Source organism: Anser anser (genome assembly GCF_964211835.1).
Source record: "Anser anser genome assembly, chromosome: 3".
Classification (NCBI taxonomy): domain Eukaryota; kingdom Metazoa; phylum Chordata; class Aves; order Anseriformes; family Anatidae; genus Anser; species Anser anser.
In genome coordinates, this window is record NC_139722.1 from 942,668 (window position 1) to 965,251 (window position 22,584).

At 48.9% G+C, this 22,584-nt stretch overlaps 1 protein-coding gene across 1 annotated transcript in view; it reads left to right on the top strand.

Annotated features, from left to right (window-relative positions):
* Positions 1-22,404, top strand: part of RAB10 (RAB10, member RAS oncogene family) — a 43,689-nt gene extending 21,285 nt beyond the window's left edge. Inside the window, exons 2-6 of the mRNA XM_083830520.1 lie at positions 2,384-2,444; positions 12,221-12,359; positions 15,633-15,722; positions 16,236-16,337; positions 19,453-22,404. Coding sequence (XP_083686646.1) covers positions 2,384-2,444; positions 12,221-12,359; positions 15,633-15,722; positions 16,236-16,337; positions 19,453-19,536 — 476 coding nt within the window. The 3' untranslated portion in view covers positions 19,537-22,404. The remainder of the gene's footprint in view (positions 1-2,383; positions 2,445-12,220; positions 12,360-15,632; positions 15,723-16,235; positions 16,338-19,452) is intronic.
* Positions 22,405-22,584: the final 180 nt, after the last annotated feature.

The following is a 22,584-nucleotide window of genomic DNA, read 5'->3' on the forward strand; positions in this document are numbered from 1 at the left end:
GGTTTTTGTTCGGAAAGGCGTCGTCGTCTTGAAGGCGCAGTGGGCTGGCTGTGTACGTCCAGGTTTTTCTGTGGGTTCCAGCTTGCCCTGTTGAATTTGGTGAATATCTCACCAACAGTTGATGAGGAACTCATTTCGTGCTCATCTTTAATTCAGTAGTTCTGTCATTACCCTCCTGTGATAGTAATACGCCATTCAATTTTTATGCCTGTTACCATCTTAAACTCTCTCCTGAACTTGAGTGTTCCTGGAAGCTCCGTGCCTGTAAGGAGCTTTCTCCGAAGCCTCTGTTCCTGCAGCACCGCGGAGCCGGGCGCTTCGCTGGGGAGGCCTGGGGCAAGCATCGCGGCCATGCCGACGGCCAGTTCTTCCAGTCTGCCAAAGCCACCGGGAAGGCAGCTGGAGGCGGGCGGTCCTCTCTGTTGATAGCATCTCTTCTGCTTCGAAGGCTGAGCCGGTATTACCTTGCAATTGCAGCGGGAGCTGGGTATAACGTGGAATCAGAGGTTTGTTTTATCCCCAAGTGTTAGAGCTACCTAAATCCCTCTCGGCGCGGAGGAGAATTGACTTGTTTGGGTAGGTCAGCAGCTCGCTTTATCTTAACGCACACACCGAGTGGCTGTCAAACATCCTGCTTTACCCGGGCAGGACCTGAGAGCAGGTGTCGCTGCCTAAAATACCTGTATTTAAGATCTTTTGGCAAACGCCCTGGGCGTTGGTTTGGTACCGCCGATAGCGTTGCTGTGGAGCGCCACATCGCAGCAAAGCAGCTCGGCTGCGCGTGGCACCGCGTGGGGATGGTAAAACTCGGGCTAAAGGGTGCTTCTGGTCGTTCGGCGGGCTTGGTTCCCAAGCCGGGTACGTATGACAGCAGCTGTACTGCTTCGCAGTTGTAACTTAGTGTGAGTAACGCTGTGCTGCCTGGCTAACGGGGAAATAAATGGCACACGTACCCGACAGTGATGCGCGCGGGCTCCAGGCTGACATCCTAGGGCTGGTGAACAGCTCCTGCCTTGCGTACAGCCCCTGCCGTGAATCACCGCGCAGCCTTACATCCCCGAAACGGGGAGCTGTGCTGGGCCCAGCCTGCCTGGTGCCGCGTCGCTCTGGGGGAGCCACCGGTTCGCACGCGTTGCAAGCGTGCAAAAAGTACAAGAGCGTACAAAAGTGAGCTTTCACCAGCGTCTTACCCAGCAATGTGCGTGTTTCCCAGTCCCGGATGGAGATTTCACAGCAGGTGCACGCAAGACTGTATTTGCTTGTCCTAGCAAATATTGCAGGTTGGTTCTTGGTTCTTGGCAATATTCTCAAATATTGCGTGGGTTCCTGGTTACTCACTGAAAGTAAAATGCTCGCCCGTTAGCCGTCCGTCTGTCCTCTTTCTTTGTTGCGCAGAAACAGCTCCGCTCACGGAAGAAATAACCAGCTACCAGGCCTGTAATGCTGCATGTTGCAGTGCTGACGGCCGCCCCCTGTTTCTGTTCTGTCCTCGGGATCGTTGATTTCTTATTTGGATCGTCCTCTGCCCGATGCCTCTCGCTCTGGTAGGCAATTCATGACACCAGAATTAGTAATGAAAATCCCAAATGCTGGCGTCAGGACTGATCGTGGCTAGCGGCCCCTAGTCAGTGTGATGGTTTCTCCTCTCCCGAGTCTTCTCAGGACAGCGGTCCTTTGTCCCCTGCTCTGCCAGCCCCCCAGACCTGCTGCCGTGCGGGGCCCTGCCACGTGCTGACCGCCCTGAGCCATGCTGAGCGGGTCGCGAGCGCTGAGCTCTGTGGCTGGCGTTGCTCTTACAGGTAGGTTGCTCGACCAAGATTAATAGGAAGGAGAGAGAACCTCAGGAAAAAGCCAGGCTTTCTGGAGGAGTTTGTTGAAATGGTGGTAGCACGAGGGTTAGGGATAAAAGTGTAAAAAGGAAAAAAAAAAAAAAATCTCCACAACATCTCATGTCATTTTTCAGCGTACACAAAATATCGCGGCTTAGTTGTTTGGGGGAAAATGCTTTTTAAAAAGCAAGAAGCAAGCTGGCTGTTTTGGTTAGGTTTTTAAAACCTAGACGCCCAAATTTTCTTCTCTAGGAGGTTCTCAAAAAACTTGCAAAAAAAATGACATTTTTCTTAGAAATAAGCAAGAAATGTAAAAGGTTTTGCAAACCACATGGCCTTAGGAGCGTTACCTGGCGGTGTCCCTTGGCCACTTGGGGCCGGCCTGGGGGCGTTGGAGGGCGCCTGCCTGCGTCCAGCCTGGCGGGCACCCCGCCCTCACCGGGAGGGCCAGCAGGAGGAGAAGCTCTTCTTGTGTCTGGAGCCGTTCTGAGCTGATGTGCAATTGCTTTTTTTGTAAATAAATACCAATTTTTTTATTTGCTTGTTTGTTTTAGGGATAGACTTCAAGATTAAAACCGTTGAATTACAAGGAAAGAAGATCAAGCTGCAGATCTGGTGAGTACCAGGCCCAAGAAGCTGCGCGGTGGCATCCTGCTGGGCGGCCGCCTTCAGCAGGTTTTTGGGAGAGGGGTTTGCTTTTTTGGAGGTTGCATGCAGGAATGTAACGGTGCTGGTGTTGGGCATTTTTGGAAGTAGTAAAGCTCTCCTAACCTCTGTTCAAGAAACGGGGAAGAGATCTGGGTGTTGGACTTGCAGACGCTGCAGCGGGGCTGCTCTGTTGGGCAGGCTGGTGGCAAGTCAGGATGCTCGTAGTCTGTGATTTAGTGGGAGGTGTTTAAAACTGGAAGCCTTAAATTAGGAGTCGCCTCAAATCTTGGACTTTAAATTGACTAGTAGCCTTCCTCTGCGTCAGCAAGAAAGTGCAGTCACTCAGCACTTACTTTATAGTTTTCCGTAGTAAACCAGAGAGTTTCTCGGCTGGCTGAAAGTGTGACTGCTGTCCTGTTGGAAAGTCTCACACGAAGCAGAACTTGCACTGCTTTCCTTTAGCTTGTTGTGCCTGCCCAACTAGTGATTTTCTTTATTCCCATTTTAATAGCCCCGTGACAAGTCAGGTCAGGAAGCTAATGGCTTCTCCTTGCCTGCGTTTTAATTAAAACTCCCTCTTCAGCCGAGTACGTGTATTGCTGGTGTGTTCTCCAGCTGCACTGAGAGTCCAGAACTTGCTCCTTTTGTCCCCCACTAATAAAAAATCTTGTCCTGCCCGAGGGTGTGGGTGTGGGTAGGTGCAGAGCTCTCGGCGCTCTGGCTCTGTTCTTCCTCTGGCTGAGCAGTCGCTGCAGTGCCCGAGGACTGTTCATCGGGAAGGATGATCGTTCAGCCGCCTGGGATCTATCTTTCTGCACCTTCTCTGAGCTGTTTCTCATATCCCAGTCCTGCAAGAAATCAGACAACTTGGTTATTTTGCTTTGTGTCCGGCAAGGGAACGAGTTCCCCAAGTTGGTTTTGCTGTAGGAACTGCGCAGCGGGTCGATGAAGAAGCGCGTGGATGGTGAAGTAGCTCTGCGCTGGAGCGCTCCATCGGGGAGCCACAAAGGGTAACCAGCTCCGCAAGGGCAGCGTTCGAGATGGAGATGTCTGCGGGAAGATGGGTATAGATCAACTGGGAGCTGAAAGCAGAGCAGCGAAAAGGAAGGGACTGAGAGCATTAGCTAAAGAGGCATTCAGGTGTAATAGAGCTTCATCGATCGACTTGCTGGGCATCTCTCGCTCTGATAGCAGCTCATTAGACTGCGTTCAGATTTCCAACCCAGATCAAAGCACAGCTTCTAACAATTACCGTGCCTGACTTGTTCCCACAGCAGCCTGGGTGCTGTGAGTTACGCGGCTTTGCTGTGGGTAGAGCCAAATGTTGGAGTGACTTAAAAGGAAGCCTTAAACTCAGCGTTGGATGGGGTTGTTATGAAATGGAAGGACAGAAAATAGGGGATACTGGGGATGTGGAACGTGTGTACAGAGAGAGAAGCAAACTGCAATGAAGCTGTGAGCACTGTGGGGTTTAGTGGCTTAGAGAAAGGAAAAGAGGGCTTTGGTTGAGCCAGGTTCTGTGAAATTGCACCCTTTCAATGTTGCAGAGATGGGAGGGTGTTGTCTGCACCTACAGAGGCGTGCTTCTTGTTCCTGCTAGTTTGAAAGTTCACATTTGAAATGAGACTTGGAAAGCGGAAAATAAAGCTCCTGTAGCATGCACTTATGATTCCAAAACGACATCAACCAAAGCCAGCAGGGCATCTAGGCTCCGTCCGAGCCGCCGCAGCGCAGCCTTGCCTTTATGAGGAGCTCTGCCCAACGCTAATTTGGCCAGAACAGCCACGCGTTTTGGCGAGGAGGCTTTGTGCAGCGCATCTATATTTAACCACCGCTTCCTGTCCTTAAACTCGCCCTGCACTTGTAGGGGTTGTGTAACGTTTGCAGAATTACACCTCGCTCCCGCTACCGTAGTTTTTGCAAGGGATGCAAACGTTTCCCACGTGAACTTGAGGCTGTACCCAGAGCTTTTCTTGTGCCCGGAGCACGGTCGTGCTTTTGTACCTGAAGTAAGGGCACAGGAGCTAACGTAGCTGAATGAAAACAAAACTTGTCTTTGAGCCATAGGTGGAACTTCGCTGGGACACAGCTCCGTGCTTGAATAAGCTCATCAGAAGATACGGAACTGACCACGAAAAGAAAGCAGTCGGTTTCAGTTAAGGGCAGGAGAAGAGACGTTCAGCACCTGGAGGTTTTCAGTTTGTGTTACGTTGCAGACGTGCTTCTGCGTCAGGCACGCTTCGTGCAGCACATCCATCCTCAGAACTTAGGGGGGGAACAACCACTGCTTCATTTGTGACGTTTCCCCCTCCCTGAAAGCTGCCGTCCCGTGGTGTGCTTGCCCTGTTTCCCTTCGCCCTGTTTCTCTCTGCTGGGTTTGGTGCCATCGCCCAGCCAGCTGTAAGCCCAGCCGTGGCTCTCCAAGGCGCCACCAGCTCCCATTCCAGCCTTCCATGATGCTGTTCTCTTGCTTGCGGACCGCCCGTTTTATTCTTAAACGTCTTGGGTAGCAAAGGCAGGTTTGGCCTCTCTTTATATTTCTTGTTACTCCTGTTTTCATCATCGTTATTACTAATGGTGCTTCTCCAGACTGGTACCTAATGTGAGGTTTTTCTCGGAACAGTGATACTGAGCTGTTTGCAGAATGACGACGGTGACAGCGTTTTGTACCTTAGCTTAGGATATGTTAGCTGCTTCCCAAATTCAGAGGACTTCCTTACATAAAGTTGCTCGATGTTTACGAGGGCGCTGAGTTTAATGAGCCATCGCTGGCGAGAGCGAACAGAACGAGGATCCTGCATCAGCGGGAGTGGTCGAGTACTTGGTTGTAGCGTTTGTTGTGTACGTAGGTGAGAAGTGGGGTTCTTTTCCCATGCAGAAAACAATAGAAATAAGCTGTTCCTCAGTTCAAAATTACCGTATCGACCTGTCTCTCGCTGATGCATGTCATCCTTCATCACCCGTGTATTAAATCTTTCTTATGCTGTTCTCTGCCTGCCTGCAAAGCTGGGCCATTGTGTTTTACTGCCCTGCAATGTCTTCAAAATCCTTGACACTGGAGTGCAAGTGACTAATACTGGCTTTTGTACTCCTTGGGGTAGAGGTGCAGTCTCAATGGGCAATTAGTTTTACAGCGCACAGATAAAAATGGCGTTTTCTAATACAACTGTTCCTTTTCGTACGAGGCAGGCTAGCTGCCTTCCTCGTCTCGGGTATGGAAAATGAGCAGACATGGCAGTATCTCAGTCATGCCTTGACCTCTAAAATACATATATAGGAGTAAAGCAGGAATAGCAAGGTCAAGCTGAGCTAAACCTTGCCAGAGGTGATAAGTAACGTGATAGCTCACTGCTATTAAAAGGGAGGTTGCTGTTCAGTAAGGATCAAGCCAGGATTAAGGCGTATTCACAGTGCTCCAAATGAAAATGTCTTTGTTGCAAAACAGCGTTGAAAGGGGGAGGTTGGGACAAGGGGAGGCAGGAAACGGGCATGGGGAGCACGTGGGGATATGTCTGTGTGCTGGGAGCCTCTGGGTAGCCCTGGTTCGGCTGGGCAAGCCTGCAGGAGGGCTTGGGCTGCGAGCAAGGAGGATGGGACAGGGCTCTCGGGACTGGGGCGGGAGGGGACAGGGCTCTGGGGACTGGGGCGGGAGGGGACAGGGCTCTCGGGACTGGGGCGGGAGGGGACAGGGCTCTGGGGACTGGGGCGGGAAGGGACAGGGCTCTCGGGACTGGGGCGGGAGGGGACAGGGCTCTCGGGACTGGCCTTCCAAAGGAATGAGCTGCTGCAGTGCAGGTGCAACAGGAGGAGCTGAGGTATGGCAAATTCTGCGTGCTGGCACGTGATGGAAGAATCCAGGATCTTCCTGGTTAGGCTGTTGTTTAGAAATCCTGCTCTCCTGGTCCGTGATACAGTGCCATGTGGAAAGGCACCGGTAGTGAATCTAATGCAGGATGGGAGCGGAGCTGTGCTGGGTGGGGCCTGGAAGGTGTGATGCTGATAAATGTCTTGAAAAATGTTAATATTCTCAGTGATTATCAACGTACAGAGAAGGGGGGGAAAACAGAGGTGCCAAAATAAGAGGGAGCACTGCTCTAGGAAAAGCTGGTGTTATTGTTGCAGAAGAGATAAAAAACGCTTTTGAGGAACAGAGTAGCAGAGCTCCAAATTCAGCTTTTAAGAATGCAATACCACGTTCTCCAGGCCTCAGGTAGAATTGCTTTGAAATGGAAAGTGGAAGGCTGAGGTGTGCTGTAATTCACTGAACTTGTTAGCACGACGTAGCCATTGAAAAATTAAATGTGGTTTTCCTGATCCAGTGGGTGAGGTGGTTTCCAGTGGGCAGGGAAGGAAGCGTCACAGCCGGACGTAAGGTACGGTTTTGATCAGCATGCCTTAGCAAGAGGCAAGTAGGATGACGGAGGGGTGTTACAGCTGTTCTGAGAACTGGGAAAAGTTAGGATTCTTTGGGCTGTGAGAGGAGTGACCAAAGCACAATTATAAAACCGTAGGTGTGCTGGAAAAGGTAGGCTGAGGCCGCTCTAACTTAGTGCCCTTCCCAGTACAAAGCGTTAGCTCTAGCGTAAGGCTGGACGGGGGCACGTGCAAAACGTCAGAAGTGAAGGTAAGCTCATCACAAGGTGTCGTGGTAGCTGCAGGCGTGCACGTGTTCACAAGGGAATTCACGGAGGAGCAGCTTGTTTTCTACTGTTAGGTGCACAAATGTGATCTCTGGCTCCGGAATTCCTTGGTCTGCAGAGGACTGGGTGCCGTCAGACCCCTGGCTTGGCCAGGCCTGGCACCTGTAAGAACACACACGGGTCAGATCTGCGTCTGTCATCCTGGTGAAACGAAGGAAGCGAAGGCTGAAAGGAAATACTGTTGTCATCCAAAAATACACAGTGGTAGCAGACGCTGAAGAGAAGGAAGGGCTCCTTAAGGTCAAGGACGGTGGAAATCGAAGTTGCTGGAAATTCACCAGCAGGAGCGAGAGACTTGGAGAAGATCCTGTTCAGCATAACAGGGAGGAGGTGGAGAAAGGAGAACGTGGAGGGAAAAAAACAAACCCAGACCCACCAGGTATTTCTGAACAGAAGTTGATAAATAAGCGGATCATGATGTGCCCTGTTTTGCTGTGGCAGAAGAATTTTGCCCAGGAGCCCTCTTTCCAGTTATTCAAGAATATTCTGAGAAAATTGCGTGCAGAAAATACAACCGCTTTCTGGTCTCTCTCTTCAGGCTCCAGAGTCTGGGAAAACAACTGTGCGTTGTAAGAGCTGATCCTAAGGGTGGATTTACAGGATGGTGATATTGGGAGAGTGAACGCAAAAAGCAGCAGACCGAACACCCTGATGCTGACGGCATGGAGCGCTGGAGGGATAGGGTTCAAGACATAACACAGTATTTAGGTAGAGGCTCCTCTGATCCCTCCGGTCTTGACCTAAAACTTGTCTGTCAGTGGGCTTTCCTACAGTATTTTGTCTGATTCCCAATTTTAGAAGTAGCTATATTTTCTTAATGTGCATTTTGTAATTGTTTAGAGCATAAAATATTTTTTTCCATCCCTGCATCTTCGCTGGGAACACATTTATGGCGAGGGAAGTTTCTGCAGAATTTTGTTTTGTTCAGGAACGAGCTTGTTGCAAAAATAACCGTCCAGCATGGAACACCTCTCTCAAGTGAAGGAAATGTGCACCAGCAGAGCTAACCGAAATAGTTACATGTGGAAATTCCCTATTAAACACAGGAATTTGCATATAACAAGGACGGTGGTGGCCAGCCAGAGCTGCAGACAGCTCCACTAGCTAGTGCATGATCAGTCTCCTTAATTCTTGCAGTTACCCTAGGAACATCGAAAGGCTAACTCCTGCTACTGGCAGCTTTTGAGGCCATTCACCATGTGCGTAGCTCAAGGTGGAAGAGCGTATTTTGGCATTTGTCTGACTCCCTATAAAACAACCAGATACTTCATTAATTGCAAATCTGTATTTTTTTTTTTTCTGGCTGAATATTACTTGAGAAAACCCAAAATCTCCAGTGACGGGGTGTCTTACAGATGTTCCTTTGTGAAGGAGAGCCTTTGACCCAGTTGCTGAGGCTTTCAGAGTGTGCCTGATACTAGCGGTACAGTCTGTTCAATGCAATGTTCTGCTGCGTAGTTTACAAAATACTGCAAGAAGAGACAGTGGGACAGTGATAAAATTCTTAGGATTATCCTGCGGGAAATTGCTTGGCTTGGTACGTTGAAGACCATGATTTCAAGCTGTGCCGATGAGAGGGATCTTCACAGATCATCAGATCCAATCTCTCGTTGTTGCATCCACGTAAACCTTTGGTAAACAAATCATAGTACATTTTAACGTTCCCTTAGTCTCTGCTAGGTCAGCTGGAAAGCTGTCCCAGAAATTCCTTTCTCTGTTGGTTAGACTTCTAATACGATACAGTTTATGCATACTTCAGTGTTGGCATGAGACTAATTTAAATAGATTTTTCCCTTTCCTTGTGCTTCTCCTTTCCCAGATCCCCCAGCACAGCCTTCTTTGTCTTCCTTTTGCAGCTAAACAAACCCAGTTCTCTGTTCCCTCTTGCGCAGTAGGGCCTCATTTTCTTTGGCTGTCTCCATAATCCTCGTCTGCATTTATTTTAGCTTGGAGAGCTAGCTGGCTTCCACAAATATTTTACCTCCACCGAGGATTTAATGCACGCCCATCGTTTCAGAGCACGCTCGTACATCCTAGAGGTATGAGCAACAGAATGGAAGCAGGGCAGTGAGCAAGGCGCGCGCTCTCCGATTGCGTCGTGCCATTTACTCAGGGTGGATTCGTCAGTCCTAGGCGGTTTGAAAACCATAACTCACTTCCTCTGTTTGCCTCAGTCAGGTCTCTAATCTCACAGCCATTAAGAGTTATCTTTGAATAATGAATGGAGAGATCCATTAAGGAGGGGAAAGGGCAAAGATAGTACTTAAATATAATAATAATAATAAAAAAAATATCCCAGGTTCTTTGCATTTTGCCTCCCCAGCTCGCTTTTCACCCGTTAGCTTAGCTTCGATTGCCAGAAAAAATCCTGTAGGAGGTAGCTGAGCGAGTTGGTTGTAGGTGGGTAGGACCTGACAGGCAGTGAGTAACAGCTGAGCACTGCCAAAGCCAAACTGTGTAAAAATCAATGTGTGTTCTTCGCGGGGTGCTTACTGGCCGTGGCGGTCGGGGGAGGAACTGCAGGTGCCATAAATCCTGGTGGTTTTGGGAAGGCTCTTCTGGGACGTCCCTGCCTGATAAAAGCAAGCTGCGGAGAACTGGGTTGGGCGAAGGTGCTATCAAGTGAACGCGAAGCACGCGAGGAGAGAAAATAAACGGTGTGTAAGTAAGAGTTCTCGAGAGATGTTTTGCAGGGGTCTGTCCCGAGTTCCGTGCCAGGCAATGTTTTCTTTAGTGGGTTCGATGAAGGAAGAGAGAGCGCGGTTACTGTGTTAAAGCTAAGCGGGACAAGAAGAAGTTGCAAAGCGTAAATAGCAGAGAGGACTGCCTTATCCTTCATCTCGCTTCTGGCCGATCGGAGAAATGTCCCTGGAAAAAGCCCCGTGAAGTTCAGGAGAGACAAAAGCAAAGTTCTGACGTTCAGTGTGCGTGACCGGTTACCCAGATGTCAGAAAAACCTGCTTCGTGACGAGGGAATGCAGCGGGATGCAGGAACAGGCATGCTGAAGTCTTCTAGAAACTTCTCCTGTGTGGCGCTGGATTACTGTCCTGGCTTCCGCACCCCGGTGACGCGCGGGTAAATCAGGGGTAGTCCAGAGTGATGGGTGAGGCTGTTTTAGACCTTTGGCCAGCGAATAAAGTCTGAAGAACTTGGAGTGGCTTGAGGCAGTGCGGGGAAGGTGCAGGAGCTGTGTTTGCGTGTGTAACTGGGGGAAGAAGGGAAACGCTCACTGCCGAGGTAACCAGAGTCGGTCGAGGATTGACGGCCCTAAGTCGTGCTAAGGGAGACCTCGGGATGCCATCAGGAGGAACTTCCAGATGGCACAGAAAGGAACTGGGAGGGATTCAGCACCGTTCAAGCCAGCCGTGAAACACCAGGCGTCTTCACGGGGCGCCGCGGGACCCCCGAGGTTCTGCAGCACCGGGGCTCCCGCGGGGCAGCCGGAGCTCTGCGTGGGGCTGCGAAACGCTCCCGAGCAAAGCTGCGCGGCACGGGGCCTGCCCCTCGGCCTTCTGCTCTGCTCTTCGCCCTCTTGCCGCTGTTTTCACCTGCGAGGAGGAGACACGAGAACAGAGCGGCCGGCCTCAGGGACTGCTGGACCAGAGGCCGGGGCTCCCAGCCCAGCGGAGCTGATGAGACTCAAGAGGAAACTTGGCAAGCCCTGCGTCTCAGGAGCTTTTCTACACTGATTTTGTGGGATGTGGGGGCTTTTGACCGACTCCCTGTCCGTCAGCTGACCCGTGGCCAGAAATGTGACGTGTCCTTAAACAAACTGAGGGCAGCTACAGCCAGCGCCTGCTGACAGGGCCGTGGGCGAGCCGGGTCTTCACCAGGCTTGGGGCTGGCGGCGCCTGCCCTCCACCCAGGCGTTCGCTGCGGCCTCAGAAACAGCTGAAAGGGAAGCGAGCTGAACTGGTGTAACTGGGGGATCTCCTCCGAGGTCACTGGTTTCTGAGCGAGGAAACACGGGTCAACTGGGGGACGTCATCTGAAGGCAGCTGGGCAGCGTCAGCTTAGGTCAGTTCGGCTTCACAGGCACCTGTCGGTGCAGCTTGTACAAAAAGCGTCACTGAAAGTGTCTGTAAACATGTACTCTGCTAGGTCTGTGTCCTCTGAAAGACACGTACAGAATGTGCAGTTACATCCTAGTTCTCACTTCGATGGCATGCAAGTTTGGTTAGCCAAATCTCGTGCATCCCATCAAAGATCTCAGAATTAGATGGCAAAGTAGATGTCTTCAGTGATCTTTCACAGTCCGTTTTCGGCGTCTTCCTTACAGAAATAGACAACTTAATGTTGCACTGATAGTACATCTCCTAGATTTATTTCTTGTATGCTTTGATGTAACGTTGCAGGAAACATTACATCTGGTCAGTGAAGGGAGAGAGTGTTGTTCAGGCACTGATGCTGTTGCTCACAGTCCCGCCGAAGTGATGTGAGAGCATTTCTTGTTCCCCATCGCTGCGCTCCACTGGGGCTCAGAAGTCTTTGGGACGCTGCCCTGAGATGAGACTTGGAAATAAAAGCTGCTTCTTTTGGACAAAAGTTCGGAGTTGTCAATAAAAATGCAAAGTTTAAAATTAACAAATTCCTACCGTGCCTTGATATCGGGTTTATTTATCGGGGTAAGGTAGCAGACCTGCTGTGACTTACTGCTTTGCTGTTCAACAGATAACTAAGAAGGCAGAAAACGAAGCTGTGTGAGCCCCATTAAGCAGTCCAATGTCTTTCGTCTGTCCTGTTTTTTTCTGAAAAATGTTCTTTAAAAAAAAAAATCTCATTTAAAGTAAAATCCAGAAGAGAAGCTTCAAGCCCCGAGTTTCTGTGGCTTACCGAAGCTTGCCTTTTTTGTTCTCTGAATGTTCAGCTGCGTCTGGGAGGGAAAGGGCCTTCCTGCTGCTGCCTCTCCTGCCACTCGTTGGAAACTGCACGTCCAGCAGTAGCGCTGTAATACAGGGCGGGTTGGGCCACGCACACCCGGCTAACAGATAAACCCCGTTGGTGCCTTTAGAGCTTGCCTCTGATACGCGCTCTCTTTGCAGGGACACAGCAGGGCAGGAACGATTTCACACCATCACCACCTCCTACTACAGAGGTGCCATGGGAATCATGCTGGTGTATGACATCACCAACGCCAAGAGCTTTGAAAACATCAGCAAGTGGCTCAGAAACATAGATGAGGTGAGTAAAGGCTGTACGATCCCAGCCCCAAGCTGCCTGTGGTGACCCGCAGAGCATCTCATGAGTCCCACCGAGTGCACCTTACGCTTCTGTACTGGCCCAAGGTGTGGTGTGTGACTTAACGTGGGGTTTGGGTGCTGTTCTGAACCCGGCCCATCAATGGAATAACACTTCAGGCTGTCCTGAACCTGGCCCACCTCCTGCCTTCCCCCCCTCAGCTCTCCCCGCAGCAGCAGGGAGGGTTGCACCACTGCACGGGGGCTGGCGGTGTCCAGATGTGTTAAATCCATGCACGAACAGACTTTGTTTCTGTGCTGGAGGATACTTGGAGGTAAGGAACACGCCTGTTGGTAACTGGGCAGCGCTGTTTCCAGGAGGAGCAGCCACCACAAGGTGGTGTGCAAAGGAACTGCGCTAAGCCATAAGCTGTAGGGCAGCTGTGGAATGATGTATCGCCTCTGTTACTAACCCGTTTTATTAGGATGGCTGCGTAGGTCTCAAGGATGATTAAATATGATTACCTCCACTCTGTTGTCTCCACCAAAACTGTTGTACAGATGCATTTGCAGCTTTATCATTGCTGTTAGAGGTGGTATTGCAAACTGCTCTTGTTGAATGCCAGCAACTTACTGAAACCTGCGTAGCCAGTTGTTGGTTTTGTTAGGGGAGTACCGAACAAGGCAAAATGGTTTTACCGCATTTTACCACACAAAGTTGGTAAAATTTCAAGTGAGGTCAAGTGAAGCAGAAAAAACTGATGTGGAAGCATTCAGTGCCCGGACCCCTAGGAGTTTGTTCTCAGGGAATTCCCGATTGTTAGAGAGCAGCACGACTGTTAGTTTTTACTTCTGTTACGGTGTCCTCTAATGGAATAAACGTTTGGGCTTCCAGCTTTATTATTTTTTTGAAAGCACAAAGATGGCCCTGAGTGTCAGCAGGTGGGTGCTGTCAGGCACTGCTGCTTGAAGCACTGAGGCTGGTGAAAGGCTCTTACAGAGCAAAAATGTTACTTCGGGATTGTAATTTTCCTAGCAGAGAAATGGGAAATTACACTGTTTATGAAAAGGCATGGATCGAGGTGGGCGTGGAAGTAAGAAGAGGGGAAGGAGTGGGGTAGGACAGGAAGGGACTCAGCAACAAGCCAAACGTAAGCTTGAAGCCAAGGCCTTTAGGTTTGTTGCTTTGTTTAAAAAAAGCCACGGTGTCCAGGATGTTGGGTAAGGATGTCATTCGTGCCATTGTGTGTGAGGTGGCGCGTGTTGGTGCTCGCCTCACGTTTTCAGACCCGTGTAGCACAAGCCCTGCGGCTCGCTTCAGGTGCGCCTGGACTCCGAGGTTCAGCCCCAGCACTCAGGCTGCTCGCTGAAACGCCTGGCGGGGGCTGTCCCCCCGTGTGCAGGGTTGCTGCAAGTGCCAGCAGCAAATGAAGCAGCTAAGCGCTTCTGTTTTACAAGGACCTAATATTGTCAAAGATACTCTCTCAATAATGAGAACTTTTGGTAGGAAAGCTGGTGTTCTGAGTTGCAGTTGAGCGCAAAGAGGCGCTTCTACAGGATACGTAAGCCCTGATTCTGAAATAACTGGGAAAACTAGAGACGTGTAACAACGTCACACCTTCATCCTTGCTAAATATGAAGTATTTAAAGGCCGCCAGTTCTGCAGAGGTGCACCACGCCGAGCACTTCTGCTTCAGGCCAGCAGGAGTTCACTGAGGTGTTCAAGTGCTCGGTTTTATGCACAGGGCTGGCTGTATTTGAGAGGTCTGCTGCTGGGTAAGCAGTTCTGTGGGCACGAAAAATCAACGTTTTTGGTGTCTTAATCTACATGGTGTCTTTGCCATCTGGTTGTTGTTACTCCTTATGACTTGAAGGGAAAAATCTGGGGGCGATTCTCCTGAGGAATGTGAAATGGGCTATTACTATAAGCAGGAGTGCTGGATGCATGAAGCTCTTCCCTCTGTAGTTGTGTTAGTAACTCTGCTGTAAAATAGCATTATAGCTGTTGGAGTGAAAGTAAATTCAGATTAGACTTTCCAAGAAGCTTCTCATGTCAGGCTGCAAAGTACCTCAGTTATCCACTTAAGTGATGCTTCGTGCTGTGGCTGCTGGAGCTTCTCCGCTGGTCTGATGGGTATCCCTGGAGTGTTCTTGCCTTGTTATGGTGGATATTGGCAGTATTTCAATAACTGGACAGCTGAGGGATTTTTGTTCATACAGCATTCCTGGAGAAACCCGTTGGTAGTCTGTTTTGCCTTACGAGGCTGATTCCCTGCATATGGGGTCCTGCTTCTCGTCGGATCTTGAGCGTTAGCCCGGTGCTCACTTCAGTTTTCCCTTTGTGACATAGTGTTGTGTGTGCACTTGGTAGAGAGTCAGTGCCGTTTCACTGCATGAGTTTGCCAACTTCCGCACGAAACACTTAGCAGATAGAGCTAAAGCACAAAGCTGACATGCAGTTGTGCTCCCGTGATAGCGTGGTGCTGGAGAGCTTAGATTTGCCTTTGTTATTTAATCCAGGAACTCCTCAAACAAACAAACAAACAACAAAAAAAGTATTTTTTTCATAACTTATAAACACCTTTTCTGTTGTTTAGCTTTGTAGTGGTTGAAAGCACTGTTGTGGTTGTTAGGGAGGCTTACCTGTCTACGGCAAAACTATCCAGACAATCCCTTAAATCCCAAAAAAGCAACAGTGTCGGCTGGAGCCATTGCAGTGCGTGGAGCTTGATTGTTGGCAGCTGTTGGTTTGGAATTCATTTTGTCCTCCGATGTTTTGGCCTTTGTAGCATTGTTTCTGTAAGTGTGTGTGTCTAGCACACGAAAAACCTAAGGCTTCGAAGTGCCAGGCAGGAAGCTGCTGCTTTTCCCATGTCACTGAATGCGACCCAACCGGGGTTTGCTAGGTGAATGCTGGTAGCTGGAAGAATCTGTGCTGCAAACCAGCACTTAATCCTTTTCAGAAAGGAAGACTTCACACTTAGACTACACAAATAAAAAGGAAAGGGAAGAATAACTGACGTTGGGATGGTGGCAGTCCTGTCTCAGGGCTGTTGTCGTTGTCTAATTCCACTTCCTGGATACATGAGCTCTTTAGTTTAAGGGTAGGGTCTGAAGAATGATTCCTGACAGTCTTTGTTAGGACTCAGGAAAGAGTTGGTCAGCTGGACGTGTGAGCGTTAGCCTGGACTTCAAACAGTGTGGAAATCCAAAAGTACAGTAGCTGTCTGCTGCTTGCTGGGGGAGATCTGTAAACCTGTCTGTTATCTCATTTTAGCATGCCAATGAAGATGTGGAGAGGATGCTGTTAGGAAACAAGTGTGACATGGAAGATAAAAGAGTTGTTCCTAAAGCAAAAGGTGAACAGGTAGGTGTGGACAAAAACTTGCTTATCCAAGTAAGCAAATCAGTGCCAAGACTTCCTGCCATTGTCGGGTGGTTTAAATGCCACGGCGGGGCATGCCAGGGAACAAACAAGATAGCTGGATTTGCTGCCTTGTAAGCCTAAGGAACGTTTTCCTGGAAGTTTAATTGTGAACAACTGCCGTGAATGGAGTGAGTTCAGCTGCAGTTCCTTCTGTTTTGGATAGCTAAAATTCTGCAAGCAACCTCTGTTAAGTTACTTGTCGTGCGACTGATTTGTGTGGTATCTGTCCTCTTACGTTCAGGCATCAGCTTGTAATTTAATACACTTTAACTGCTGTTTCTGATTTAAGTTCTGAATCTTCTTGTGTGACATTTTGCTTAGCTAGTACTTCTGATGCCTGCCACACTGAAAGAATATTACGTGCTCATAAATGTTACTAATCCCAAAGTTACAGCAGCATCAACCGAATAACACTACAATAACGCTAACCTTCTTTTTTCTTTTTTGGTTTAGATTGCTAGGGAGCATGGTATTAGGTTTTTCGAAACTAGTGCAAAAGCAAATATAAACATTGAGAAGGCATTCCTCACATTAGCAGAAGACATTCTTCGAAAGGTAGGTAATTACAGGATTTGTTCGGGAAAAAAATCCTAAAATGTCAGCGTCTGTTTCTTTTGATGTTCACCTGAATTGTTGTGGCTTTTTACTTTGGTATGCTAAGACAAACAAGTCCCTGAAGGAAGACTTGTACATCTAAGGCTTCTAAAGCTTGTTTGATGTTTCAGTATGGTGCTGGTACTATCTAGAGGGAGTAGCATACAACAAAGCACCAAGGAACTCCTAGTTGTTTGGTCCTTAAACTCACTTGTATCACACGCGTGCTTGCAGTTAAAACGTTTGAATTAATTTGGAAGAGAATTGTCCTTTCCCTGCCACCTTCATTCTTCCCTGCTTTGTGGAGAGGGAACGTGAATGTTTGTCACTTCCTGTCTCAGATGCCTGAAGTTATTTTAATCCCGAGGAGACCCAAGTCACTGGAATTCAGGGATGAGCCCTGGTGTTGCTTTTCTGTTTTGACTGTCCCTCCAGTCTCTGTGTGAGGTGGGCCACACGATGTCCTCAGATTTCTCTTTTAAACAGACTGTGTCCCTCTGTAAAGCTACAGCCAAAGGATTTGACAACTCGCAGCAACAGTGAGTGGCTGGAAAGCTGCCTGGCCGAGAAGGACCTGGGAGTATTGGTGGATAGTCGGCTGAATATGAGCCAGCAGTGTGCCCAGGTGGCCAAGAAGGCCAACGGCATCCTGGCCTGTATAAGAAGCAGTGTGGCCAGCAGGTCGAGGGAAGTGATTGTGCCCCTGTACTCGGCTCTGGTGAGGCCGCACCTCGAGTACTGTGTTCAGTTTTGGGCCCCTCGCTACAGGAAGGACATGGACGTGCTCGAGCGAGTCCAGAGAAGGGCGACCAAGCTGGTGAGGGGTCTGGAAAACAAGTCTTACGAGGAGCGGCTGAGGGAGCTGGGCTTGTTCAGCCTGGAGAAGAGGAGGCTCAGGGGCGACCTCATCGCTCTCTACAGTTACCTGAAAGGAGGCTGTAGAGAGGTGGGGGTTGGTCTATTCTCCCACGTGCCTGGTGACAGGACGAGGGGGAATGGGCTAAAGTTGCGACAGGGGAGTTTTAGGTTGGATGTTAGGAAGTACTTCTTTACCGAAAGGGTTATTAAGCATTGGAACGGGCTGCCCAGGGAGGTGGTGGAGTCACCATCCCTGGAGGTCTTTAAAAGACGTTTAGATGTAGAGCTTGGGGATATGGTTTAGTGGAGTACTTAGTGTTAGGTCGGAGGTTGGACTCGATGATCTTGAGGTCTCTTCCAACCTAGAAAAATCTGTGAATCTGTGAATCTGTGAACAGAGAATCCATCGGAACCTCAGTAGACTCTTCTGGTGGCTGTACTTCAAAACTTACTGTTTTAAAACATGGACTTTATTTCTGGTGTGCCACAATATAGTTCACCGTATAGTTGTTGAATGCCGTGTGGACCTTTTTCCTCAAATAAAGGAATTCTGTCTTTTCCCCTCTTCTGCCCTGCCACGTTAGCATTTGCCTGTATTTTTCAGCTATGCCTTTAGCCATTTCTGTCAGTACCCAGTATTGTGTAAAAAGTCCTAAGTTTCTGCCGGGATTCTGAATGACTAGACCTGTCACTTCTACCTTGTTTCAGTGATTGCCTCTCTAACCCTCTGTGTTTCATTGGAAGCCTTGGCTGGCAGGTTAAATTGCAGCCGAGAGAAGAACATGGATCACCAGGGCTTCCTGGTGGCTGGTTCTCCCTCCTGAAATGTACCATGAAGAGCGCTGTCTTTGCTGAGTCATGTACCCAAAGCTTTGTATGCCCAGAGCTGCGAGATACCGCTGTACTTGTATCCCTGGTGTCTGTCATAAGTTGGGAATGCATCGGCTCCCAATAGCTGCCACTGTTTTGTTGCTGGATTGAGCTGAGCAGACATTCAGGAGGCTCCAGGGCTGATTTTCAGTTAGTTTGTGTACTCCTGTACCAAGGACTTGATTAAACCCTGTGCTGGCGTGTCCCTACGTGCGATCAGGTCACGTCTCCAGCACTGAAACTGAGGGCTCGAGAGGCGTGGGTTGGCCAACTCCAGCACGTGTGCTTTGTTCCTAAATGTTTACATATTTTTTCTGTGCTCCAGGTTAGCAGTAGGGACGGGATTATCTTCCCCCATGTGAATGCTATCGCTAACGTCGTCCGGGTTAATTGGTTGGAAATCTAGTGCAAGGTCACTGCTGAGTCTTTCCTCATCCCTTTTGAATACGCCTCTGCTCAACGCGCCGTGGTCGCAGCCCTAGTTCGGAGTTGTTTCTTAACCGATTTTTGACGAGCTTTATGTGAGGGAGCGACTGAAAATCGTTGGCCTTTGGTGAACAGGAGGGTTCCTAGCCTAGTGGGTCCTGCTGCGCCTCCTGACCTTTACATTTTTACTTCGGGCCTCAGTGCATTTGTCTGAAGAAGGGGGCAGGGTGGGCGATGGCTTGCTGTTGCAAGGCTGTGGGGTAGAGAATAAGAAAAGGAATGCGGGGAGTAAAGTGCTGTATTCTCACGAACGTTTAGATTAGTTTCTAAACAGCTGAAAATAGATGCGAGCATCTGATCAAAACCACTGGACTTCAGGTTTTGTTTTGGTCAAACCAAGCTTACATCCCATGGTGCAGATGAGATGTTTTGCCTCGGAATCTGGTGTCCTGATTAACTGGAAGGCAGATGCTTTTTGCTTTGCCTTTTTTTTTCTTTATCCATAAATAAAATGACTCTGTCATTTTTAAGGTCATTAGCTCACATAATTTAACTTCAGCTTGTGTAAGTTGCACACTGTGATTTACTCCACCGAAGTCCGAGTGTCAGTTCTAAAAGCGGGATCTGGAAATAATTCTTGTTTACTTTGGAGCGGGCCTAGTTTGAAAGCTTTTCCCAGATTTCTAATCGCTGTTGATTTAAAACAACAGCCACAAAAAAAATCCTAAGACTGGTTTTGCACGCTTCTGCTGGCGAGGGAAGGAGGATTCCCTACATTTCTGTAGAGCTCTTTGTCCGTAGTTTATTTGGGATGTTATTTGGTGGTGTCAGTCCTTCTGTAAGCCTCTACCTCTTCAGCTCTGAATGCTCCTTTTCCGAATGTCTCAGGAGTTACCTAACCTTCTTGCTTGTTTCGTTGCAGACCCCTGTAAAAGAGCCCAACAGTGAAAATGTAGATATCAGCAGTGGAGGTGGGGTGACAGGCTGGAAGAGCAAGTGTTGCTGAACGTTCTCCTATATCACCAATCGCCATCCACCGCTCCTTTTTTCTCGCTGCAAAACAAACCACTCTGCCCGTTTTTAACCTTAAACCGATGTTTTGTTCCTCATCTTAACAAGCTCCTGTCTCCCTTTGTTTTTCTGTTTAGGACAGCTTGCGTACTATAATTTCCTCAACATGTATAGGAAAATCATCTCCGCGACTTCATTTTTTAATGTACCTGCTCAACTTACCACTACATTTTGGTTGTATTATAGTCCCGTTCCTCCTGACATTAAAACATATAGCAATCATATTCAACTCTACTCTGCAAATTGTATAAGAATAAAAGTTAGAATTAACAATTTATTTTGTACAACAGTGGAATTTTCTGTCATGGATAATGTGCTTGAGTCACCATATTCTCTAGAAGCATCAGCAAAAGAGCCAGGAAAACACTCATTTTCGCCTTGAGTATGTGAATGGGGTTTATTTTGTCCTGTGCCTTATGTGGAAAGGAACTTTTATTTTCACTTTTGTTTCTCTTCTGGTGGAAGCATGTGCAGGAGACATACCATCCATACCTGATCATTTTAAAATACTGAACTCTTTTGTGATTGCTTTCTGTAATTGTTGGTGTAATGCATCGAGGACAAAGGGTGGTGCAAAAAATACTGCATTTAATCTGCTCTGTCTCCTTTTTGGTGATCTACCCATTCGGAACTGTTCCTGCTGCCATTTTTTTTCTCACTCGCAGCCCTTTCCTTTTGCCTGCATGCTGCTTTTATTTGCTTTCCTTCATGGTGTGATGTGTTAATTAAAAGGATGGCAACGTGGTATGTTTGCCAAAAATTTAATACAAAGCACTGATTTAGCTTTCAAGGTAAAATGTTGACGATACCTACTAATTTCCCTCTAGCCAATGTCAGTTCACTAGTATATCTTCTCTCCTCCTGCATAGCCATTGGGTTTTATGATATGGAAGAGTTATTTGCATGCACTAGTTTTCTATGGAGGGTGATGTGGTTGTCTACTTTATGTGTATGAATATAACATGCGATTCCCAAACTGACAGCAGTTAACATGAACTTTTAAGTTCTGTCTCTCACTGTTAGCCGCTCCAACAAGATGTTCGGTAGCTTAGCAAGAGGCTGAGTAAAACTAGATTAAAAAAGAAAAAAGAAAAAAAAAAAGGAAGAAAAAAAAGTCGGCAGTTTAATTTATTACCTCCCTGAAAACTTTCCACTTTCCAGTGTTACAAGCTCCGAGTCATTCGTGCTGCGGTCAGTCTTGGCTCGCTCCCGGGGCACGGGCTCGCGGGCTGTGCCGCCGCGTCCCCGCCAGGCACCCGCGCTCGCGCACTGCAGTGGCTTCGGGTTTGAAAGGAAGGGGGTTAACGACTGCCAGCCCGGCTTTGTAGGCTGCTCCCGCTGAACCGGGCCTTCGGGCTGCAGGAGCAGCCGTGCGTTCACTTGCCTCGCATTTAAAACACGGCGCAGGAGAGCTGCTCCAGCCAAGGACAAAAAGATGTTCCCAACAGCCGCTTCCCCCGAGCCTCGCGTTCTTTGAAGCTGGACGAGCTCGCGCCTCACTCTTGTCCGCTTGGGTTTTGGACTTTCTCCAGTAAATAAAGTAGTAACTAACGCTGATTTAATTTTAATGAAATGACGGTGTTTTAACATTGGAATTCTAGTTTTGAACCGCTTCCCGTGTAGTAACTCGGCCGGCGTGTCTCCCTTTTCCCCGTGGTTTGGCATTTTGTCTCTGTGTTCGCCCTTCCCAGCCGTGTGGCTGTTGGCCAGGCGGGCCCGGGACCCCCGTGGGCAGACGGGCACAGGTCGGTCCCCCCGCGCTGCGCCTGGTGGCCAGCACTGTAAATAGCGGCCGGCTACCTTCTGGTTAAACCTGTACTTTTCAACGTTATCAAAAAGGGAAAATGGAAAAATAGACATCAATTTTTTTTCTTTTTGTATAATCTTTGTTTTAAAACGTGAGCTTTTTATTTGCTGCCGGGGGCTTGGCTCCTTCTGTGTAAATCTGTCGGGGTCGTCTGTAGGCGCTGCGCTCGTAGTGCCCGGCCAGGGGAGCGCAGCCCCCTCCCTACGCAGTCAGCACGCGCAGACAGGTCTAGGTGGTCCTCTTCTGTTCGTATGAAAACATGACTTTTAACCGTGTGGCTTTGTTTTGTTTTGGGAGTGCAAGGCCCAGCTGAGGAGGAGTGAGCACCAAGAGTCAATTCTGATGCTAAAAAAGTAATAATAATCGTGTTGGAGGAATCTGCAGTAACTTTATTTCTGCTGGTATCTAAATTTACCGCTCGCTAGCCAACTAACTGCTTGTGGCACCTGCGTGTGGAAGCCCCCCCGGCCCCGGGTGGGGATTGAAGCCGAATCCTGCCCGGACCCCCCCGGAGCCCCTCGAGCCGCCCGGGCGCCGTCGCGCTGGATCCGGCCGTGCCAGCAGCCGCGGGCTGTCGCGTCCCCGGCCGGCAGCGGAACCCCCAGTGCTACCTTTTGTCATGGCAAAATGTAACTTAATTAAATTGGTAATGATGAACTAAACCCCGAGGTTGGATCTATTGTATAAGCGTGTTACCTGCTTTGTACTTGGCACGTCGGTGTGGCCGGGGCGGTGCGGGGCGGCGCGGGGCGAGGTGGAAGCCGCGCTTCGTACGATTGGACTTGGATGGTGGAAAAAACAGCATCGACTTCAGGTCTAGGATTAATTCCCATGCCTACAATTTTTTACTTAATCTTTTAATATTTTTGCTACTCCACTCTGGCTTTTTATTTAAAACACATTCTTTTGTACCACTTACTGTATCAAATTGTATAAAAGATCACTGTCCCATTCTTGGTCATACCAAGAGCAAATAAAAGCTTTTATAAACTTGCACTGGTTACTTCCTGGGCCTTCCCCCTGTCCCCGTGGGGCTCTGGGTGCGCAGAGCTTCGCAGCCCGTGCTGGCTGCGGCCACTCGGCTGCCTTAACGAACCGATCGGAGCTGGTCCCTGCTGTAAGGAACCGAGTTTTGACATAGCCATTACTTGGTTTTTCACATAGGAAGTGTCAGCT